This window comes from Vigna angularis, chromosome 2 (genome assembly GCF_016808095.1).
Source record: "Vigna angularis cultivar LongXiaoDou No.4 chromosome 2, ASM1680809v1, whole genome shotgun sequence".
NCBI lineage: Eukaryota > Viridiplantae > Streptophyta > Magnoliopsida > Fabales > Fabaceae > Vigna > Vigna angularis.
Window position 1 is genome coordinate 13,022,314 of NC_068971.1, and position 8,740 is coordinate 13,031,053.

Here is an 8,740-nt window from a genome sequence, read left to right on the forward strand (position 1 = left end):
TACATCTTGTATCCATCATAAGACAACCTCTCTTTTTACTAGGCAACCAAATGATAGTTTAGGTCATTTTCTTTGTAAACCTTTATGTTTTAACCAAAAGTGACTATATTCTAAATAATACTCAAGTTTTATAAAGAAGTGGTTGTGCTCCAATGAATAGTCAAGTTTTAGCGAGAAGTCATTATTGTCCAAAGAATACTTAAGGTGTTTTAATCAAGAGTGACTATGTTTCAAACATTTTAGTCAAAAGTGACTGGGTTTTAAATAATACTTAATTGTTTGTTATGAGTGACTACGTTTCAAAGAATATTAGTCTTATACAAAAATAATTGTCTTCTAAGTAATATTCATGTCTAGCTATAATTAGTAGGATTCAAATAATACTTGCTTTGTAACTTTCAACTTTAGTATGCCATATTGGAACTTGATCATATTGATTAAGAACTGAAGATAGTCTGGATTTCCAAACAAACCAGTATATGAAATCTTATGTAAATCTCCCTTAACCTTTACCTTTTCATATTACATGTTATTAATTTTTGACTAATTTGAGAAGGAGAGCTTTGCAAAAGACATATTTTGAAAAGGTTTTTAGATAGTTTGATTGTCAGTTTGAAGTTGCATCTAACAACCCTTCACTATATGTTGCCCTTCAAAAAGCTTGTTTGACAATATGGCTAAATATTAATAAGGATGGGGTAGCCTTGACTTCCCCAACTCTATTGCCAAATCCACAACTTTCTATCAACATTGTTGGTGATTAAGAATGATACAATTTTTTTGTACCATTTGCTCACGTGCAAGATGATAGTGATGTATTATGCTCGTAGGAGGAAGATATATATGGAGAATGAACTTTAATGACCTTGCATGGAGATTAAACATTAAAATTATGTGTAGTTTAAAAATAATTTTGACCCTCCAAAATTAATGCTTAAGATTTGTCCCTACTTCACTTTGTACATGTCAAGTATATACTTTGTTGTTTACTATTAGATATACTATGTTTATCTTATCTTTATCTTTTATCTTTAGTTAGTTTGTTATTTTTTCTTATTTGTATTTTGGGTTTACCCATATTTCTTCTATTATAAATAGAGGACCCTATGTATATATTTAACACAAGGAAATTAATCTCACATATAGTTTTTCACTATATTCAACATGGTATCTGTGCCAAAGGATCTTTTTAGGAAAACCATTTATTGCCTTTGTCACTACACCCACTACTGCCGGCAGCGGCGCCATCTACCGCTCTCGGCAGCGTCATCGTCTACCGTAGTCGTCTACCACTACCACTACTACAATTTCAGTTTCAACCGATGATCACACAGTTTTTATCATTTCGGCCAGACGACCACCGTGCCATCAATGGCGCCTTCATCAAAGCTCCTACACGCTTCCAGCTCCTTTTCCATCGTGCATGTGACACGTCTCGTCTCCTCTCAAGAAATGATTCAGAGTGTCAAGGTTGCTCTTTTTCCTCTTTCAAGTTCATCATGTGTGGTTGCATTCCCGTCTCCTCTCAAGCAGTTATTCAAAGCATCAAGGTTGCTCTTTTTCCTTTTTTAGGTGCCTTGATTGGAGAATCTTGAATTTTAAAGGTTTCTCTCTCCTGTTCATCCATGGCTTCTTTGGTTGTTGTCTCTTCTAACTTCCCTTTTGTCACCATTGGTTTGACCCATCTATATATATTTTTTCTCCCGTGACAAAGATGATTTTTGTTAATTTATTTATAGTTGTGGTGGTTCTTTAACAATGACCTCTTTATCTCCTAGTTGTCAAGAATGCATTTCTCAACAACGATTTACAAGAAGAGATTTATATGGAACAAGCTCCCAAATTTGTTGCTCAGAGAGAGTCTTTTGGGTTGATATTTCGTATTTGTAAATCATTAACAATTTGGTGTTACTCAAGTGCAAAAACATATATTTTCACTAAGTCTTTATTGATAATATTAGTAGTGAGCTTGGTACATAAAATTTGTATGCACAAACTTGATGGGGTGTTAGATATATTATGTTTATCTTATCTTTATATTCTATCTTTAGTTAGTTTGTTATTTATATTTTGGGTTTAGTTCATATTTCTTCTATTATTGATAGAGAACCCTATGTATACATTCAACACAATTCAACACAAGAGAGATCAATCTCGTATAATTTTTCACCATATTCAATATTTATAATCATAAAATAAAGCATGTAAATTTTTTTGTTAAGTTTTAATACAAAATGCAATCCTCCATTATTGTTATTGATGTGTTTTTCACAATAGACTTAGGTCATACTTTAGGCTCCTATTATTTGTTATTGAATATTGAGTTTATTAAAAAAAATAGTTAATCTTACAAAAATATCACTGGTTTCTGTGTTTTTTTTTTATGTGTGGATGTAATTCGATTAAATGATGAATATAATAAATAGAAATATTTTGAGAAAAATGTTGGAGTAATAGAAAATATCCATGAGTGGGTTTTGAAATTTACTCCCACCACATCTAAAGAAAGCTTATCCACACAAAAAAGTTTAATAAAGATTGTTTTTAAAGTGAGTATGATTTAAAGTTTCTAATAAAATGCAAAGTGACTCTATCAAAACAAGTGCAAATTAAATATTTTAGTTAAAGTGGTGTATGTAAACATTTCACTTAAACTAACACTTTAGAGTATAATAATAATTTTTTGTCGCATGAAAATTATTAAAACTAACTAAACAATTCTCAATATAGAAAATTGAAATCTATTATAAAGGAAATCACAAACTATTTTAGATAACATAGTATTATCATATTTATCTCACAGTGATTATCTTCTCTAAAAATAAAAATACCTAAACTCAATTTGCCTAGAAACCTTATTCACCTTCTTCTAAGTTACCAAAAAACAATTTCTATAAATAAATAAAACTTTGCATGACAGCATCTAGATTATATAAAAATATTACAACAAAAGAGCAATGGAATTAAAAATATATCTTGAGAAATACCAGGGATCGAAAATGGATATGAATCCCAAAACCCTAAATATATTGCGCCACGTTAGTTTATGCCGGAATGCCTCGAAAATTCTGAATTTAAGCCGATCTAAAGTTCTGCACACTTAAATCGCTTTACTGATCCAAAATCCAGATTCGTATATACCAATGCGATGAAAAGTAATTTGCCCTTGTTAAAAATTCACATCAGGCTTGTCAATCTGTATTGATTTCTGTTAACTAACGTGATTTGCAGCCTATCTTACAAGGGAATATCTTCTCAATAATTAATGACATTCGACACGTGTCCGCATTTTAAGTGCCCTTTATAGTGGTTAACGATCAATCAATGAACATAAGTACGAAAACCACTACAAGAAACTAAAATATTACATCAAAGAATGTTCAAAGTCTGTCGTCTGAGGTAAGACTCAGCTTATGACTTTATGATCTGTTGTTACTCGGAATAGGAAGAGTCACTTGTATCGATCTAGAGAGCTTCCATAAGATGCAAATGAGAAGCTGCAAACAATACTTCTGGTCCCATTTTTTACAGTATATCAATACATTTTTTTACATAAGACAACACTTCACTTACGCCCACCAATCATACCAGGTCCCATTGTCCCTGACAAGCCAGATGATGAACCACTGACCTTTCCATCTGTGTTTCCGAAAACATTCAAATCTTCAAATAGCCTATAAGACGGAACAAAAGTCTTTTGTCCAGTTGCACTTGCAGGAGTTCCACCGACACCACCTCTGGCAGATAATGAATTATTGTGTAGCACGGGCGTCCTTACTCCTGGAGCTAAAGGATACGATACTGTTGTATTGGCTTGTGTTGAAATCAAATTTGTAGCAGGAGAGTGATTTTGATAGTTGGCATATCCAGGTGTAGCTGCCCATGGTGGGGGAGGATATCTTGCAGGGTATTGATTCTGAAATTGTTGCGGTTGCTGAAGTTGATTCTGAAATTGTTGCGGTTGCTGAAGTTGATTCTGAAATTGTTGCTGTGGCTGAGGTTGATTCTGAAATTGTTGCTGTTGCTGAGGTTGATTCTGAAATTGTTGCTGAGGTTGATTCTGAAATTGTTGCTGAGGTTGAGTTTGAGGCTGATGACCTTGTACCGTTTGGGGCTGATACTGTGAATGCTGTTGGGGATTGGGTTGCGGATGTTGATGAGGTTGGGGTTGAGATTGCAGTGTTTGGTGCTGCGGCTGATACTGTAGAGGTTGCTGTTCATTATGAGGTTGCAAATGTTGTTGATGAGAGCTATATTGATTATGTTGAGGTTGTTGGTGCAATACATGTGGGGATTGTAGTACTGGTTGAGATTGCAATTGCTCAGATTGGGGCTGAGACCGGTCCTGCTGGGTCGGTTGATGGTGCTGTTGTTCAAATTCATAATGTGTATTACGAGATGAGGGTGGAGTTGGGGATTGAGACCGGGATTGATACGATTGTTGTTGAGGCTGGGCTTGAAATTCTGACTTAGATTGTGGTTGAGCCCAAGGGACAACGTAACTGTTGTATGACAGATTTCCCGGATATGTTTGGGAAGCAAAAGAATACCCTTCTGATGTGGACTGAACAGGTGTCTGATGTATGCCTTGGCTAGAGGCTGATGGTGCATAACTTGTCTGTGGAGACGGTGCATAACTTGTCTGTGGGGATGGTGACACTGACAAAGTAATACTCAGTAAGTCAATAATGTCCTGATCCTTTGCAGTAGTAACTGGGGCAGGTGGGTTGGAAAGAACTAATGCATTGGATGGAACTGAAGTTGCGGGGTTTGGAACATGTGGAGTTGTGCTGGTAGTGTTAACTGACACTGAGTTTTGGCTGGAACCAGTTGCGGTATCATTTGAAATCACTGGCTGTGCCTTAGAATGCCTGCAATAGTAAAGAGTTCACATTAAATAAAAAATTATTGACACGGTAGAACAATTTCATCACCCATGACCTGCAATATATGTTGGTATATGGGCTTTACAAGAAATTCTATTACAAAATTGGGGCTTCTAAAAAATAGTTGTAGGAGAGAATGAAATAGCATGAGTGGAAGTATAAAATGAAAATACATGCTTAATACAACGATTTGTGCATGCTTATCCATTCATGTCTATACTTAAAAGACCTAAACAGATATTCTAAACTAGTTTGTTTCTTAGATAAGTTATAAGCAAGCAAGACTGAAAAGAAAAACAGGTTTCAATAACCATGAGCCACAAAATATTAAATATAGTATCAGCTCTAAGTGACCTCCGAGCTAGCTGTGCAAATTCATCCTCTTCCTCTTCATCACTCTGGCTCCGGGTTTCGGAAAGCACTACGGCTGAAGAGCTAGCTTTAAGCGTTGAAGAAGCCTCTCCAAGGGTGGAGCTGTTTACATTGGATTGATCTACACTAGGTTGAACTTCAGTTGGCACAGCGCTGGAACTTGCTCCTTGAATTGGAAACACAGTACCAGAAGCAATTGCATCATGCCTAGCTAGCAAACCTTGAATACTATCATTTAATTCGAGGCCTCGTCCAAGAAGCTCCTCGTCCCTATGACAAAACCAAGGTGATAAAAGATTATTCCACATATAAGTGGACAGACTTCACAAAGTAACAATCAAGTATATTTGGGTGTGTGCCAGATGGAAAAGCCGAGTAAAACTAACCCAGTTGAAGTTAGCATTTGCATCAACTTTTTCTGGTTTGTGCGACAACGATCAACTAGATCAATAATCACCTCGTCTTTTACCGCCTACAAAGCATAAAAATCAGACATTAAATCGTTTCAGTTCAAGAAAGGAGGATTCAGAAGGCCAAGGAAAACCATTTAACTTACTTCACGATCACTAGGATTCACAGCCTGCAACATGTCACTCAAAAGATCCAAAACATGTCGCATGGACTCCAAGCTTGACATACTGAGTATTTCAAGAAAAGTTAGCTTAAAGACTCATCTGATAGCACACAGAAGTTCTGTCACAAAGGACAGCAGGGGAAGCAAGGTTGAAATGGAAAAAATAGAAGGTCAACATTAACCTCAAACTTTCTATCTCAGTAGCCATAGTTTCATCCAGTGTTTTTGATGAATTGCTCGACATCCCATATCCAGCTTGCATACTTCTTATATTTGGATGGGTAGGAGGAGGAGTAAATATTGGAGCTGCATCTGGTGATCTCTTTGGAAAAACTACTCCAGATCGCTGCCATTCATATAATTCAACATAATATTATGATGATATAATCTGATGCTCATTAAATTACAGCTCACATGTGGATATGGCTTACAGATATCAATGTAATCTTTTATCCTGTACTTAAAATGTAAATGTAAATTTGGAACAAACGGGATGATGGTTGGCTTTTGCCAGGGGACAATTCTCCAAGCTGAGATGTTGATGGTATAAAGTATGTGGTGGAACCATAAAAAATTAAAATTCACCCATTTGTCACTAAAGAATTGCAAGAACACTTTAGAGTTGTAGGCAAATGTGTTTTTTGAGGTGACGCATTTAACTACAAAATACAAATTTGTATACTTGTTATAATAAGAACTAAAAGTATCTTCTTAAAATTTGTGATCTCACCCTTAAGATGAATCCGATATCATTTACAGAACATTCACAAATGCCAATTATATAATTTTGAAAATCTAGCATCCCACTTTCACATGAAACTATCAACGAAGAGAGATTGACAAAATCAATAAATTTCTTTTATCAACTAGACAGCTACCTTTAACTCCTCATATGCCCAATAGTACTGAGGATGTCTACCACCTGGTCCCCCAAATGCTTCTTGCCATGAGTCCAGCAGCATTAAGATTTTATCCCTCACTTGCATATCTGCCTGAAGAATCATTACATGTATTTCATGTTAAAACAAGACAAATCAAACAAAAAAAAAATTGCAGGAAATGGTAGTAATTTAACAGAAATAGAACCCATCCATATTTTGATGAGTAAATATTAAGATTGTTTTGATAAGTAAAAGCCAGGTGAATTTACCAATAAAAAAAATCTTTATATTTACGTAACAACATGTAGATGGATTCTACAACTGTTCAACTCAACATTACAACTATTTTGAAAGAGAAATACTTCCCGCATACATTTAACACATAGATAGGTTTGAGCCAATGATCCAGTAACCTATCTAATCTAGAATCATATAGCAAGGAAATCTCAAAAGGAAACTAGAAGATACTGGTCATTAACAATGTACAGCAGTAGCCGCCGGACTTGATTTGGAAATAAATTGAATTAGGTAGAGTGCACTTCAAACAATTACACCATCAGATGTCATAATAGCAAAATAGATTAAATCCTGACGTTTGCATTTATAATCACAAATTCCATGAAGAATGCAATAACAATTTCTTTCAAGCATCAAAAATACAAACTGAATCAGGAACACACCTTAAATTTCCAACTAAAATCACCTTACCTTTTTTCTTATGATTTTAATCATCTCTTCCAGTATGTTTCTCTCAGCAATTTGAAAGTGAACAAAATCACCACAGTTCTTTACCATTGTCTCCAGCAGCTGGGGGTAGACAACCAGAAACCAGAAATCAAGCTCCAAACAAATGAATTTGAAAGTTAGCCAATTCAGGAGAACACGGCCACAAACAACTTGACCCAAATACAGAAAAGTAAGACCAAAAGCCAGTGCCAACAAAGTACCGTGAGAGCTAGTAATTGAACTCTAGAGCTCCTATGTTGTAATCTCCTCTTCACAGCTTTTACCACATCTTTCGGCTGCCTGAGAAATTTATCAATGATTCAGTAAAAACTTAAAAGACCAGTGTGAAAATTCCCAGAGACTACTATTAAAGGTGTGAAAGGAAAACGAAAAAGAAGCATAGTTTGTACTGCCATCCATGGACCCTAGTTTTTCTGAGAGGGGGGAACTAAGAGTAAAATAATTGTTCAATTTTGACAACAGTAATGCATGAGAAAATTAAAAAATCACCAGAATTAAAAAAAATGAAAAAAAAAATAGAATCAGAAAAAAAAGAACAACCAGTTTCCACTATTTCCCAAATAATACAATCCTCTAGTCAGTTTCATCACAAAGAACATACTAACTACAATCAACAACAACTTTAGCCCCAAAATTCCATCCGATAACAGAACTAACAAAAATTAAATGGAACATCGCATTCAAAGGCATAAACATGTGGCAGTTGATCAAAGTCAAACCCTCCAAAATCAAATAAAACATATTATTGAAATTGATATGCTATCTATCTTCCTCCTTTTCTTGTAGTTGAAGATTACCAATGATTAGAATTGATGGAATCACAAATTTCGATGTTCATGGTCCAATCAGGGCCCATAAGAAGATCGCTGGTCGCCTTATCCACTGCGACAGTAGCTGAGGAAGAAGAAGAAAAAGAAGAAGAAGACATCGTATTCCTCCCCCCTCTCTTTCTGAAACTTCTTCAAGGAACACCACAATCAATTCTGGATTTAACGAACCAAACTCAGAAGCCGAAAAAAGATGAAAACTTTCCAGCAAAATTAATCGATAAAGCACCGAAGAGTGCCAAATTACGAAACCCTAACGAAATTCGGGAATGGAACCATGAAAATAATAACCGGAAAAGTCGTCGCTTGTTTTCTCAAATAGAATAGTTTTTAATTTTTTTTATTTCTCTCTCTGAGCTAAATAAGGGGAATCGGGGAATTTTCTCTTTTCCATTATTTTCTCGCTACAAATTTTTTTCCGGGAAAGTGCGTAATTTTCCTTTTTCATTCTAT

At 35.2% G+C, this 8,740-nt stretch overlaps 1 protein-coding gene across 1 annotated transcript; it reads right to left on the minus strand.

The window, feature by feature from the left end:
* Positions 1 to 3,250: 3,250 nt before the first annotated feature.
* LOC108329155 (TOM1-like protein 6) lies at positions 3,251 to 8,740 on the minus strand. Its single transcript, XM_017563223.2, has 9 exons — positions 8,258 to 8,740; positions 7,661 to 7,739; positions 7,422 to 7,520; positions 6,711 to 6,824; positions 6,015 to 6,178; positions 5,815 to 5,896; positions 5,645 to 5,730; positions 5,241 to 5,528; positions 3,251 to 4,871 (listed from the first exon to the last, which is right to left on the minus strand). Exons 1-9 carry the CDS (start codon positions 8,386 to 8,388, stop codon positions 3,566 to 3,568), a joined length of 2,349 nt encoding a protein of 782 aa, XP_017418712.1. The 5' UTR covers positions 8,389 to 8,740; the 3' UTR covers positions 3,251 to 3,565.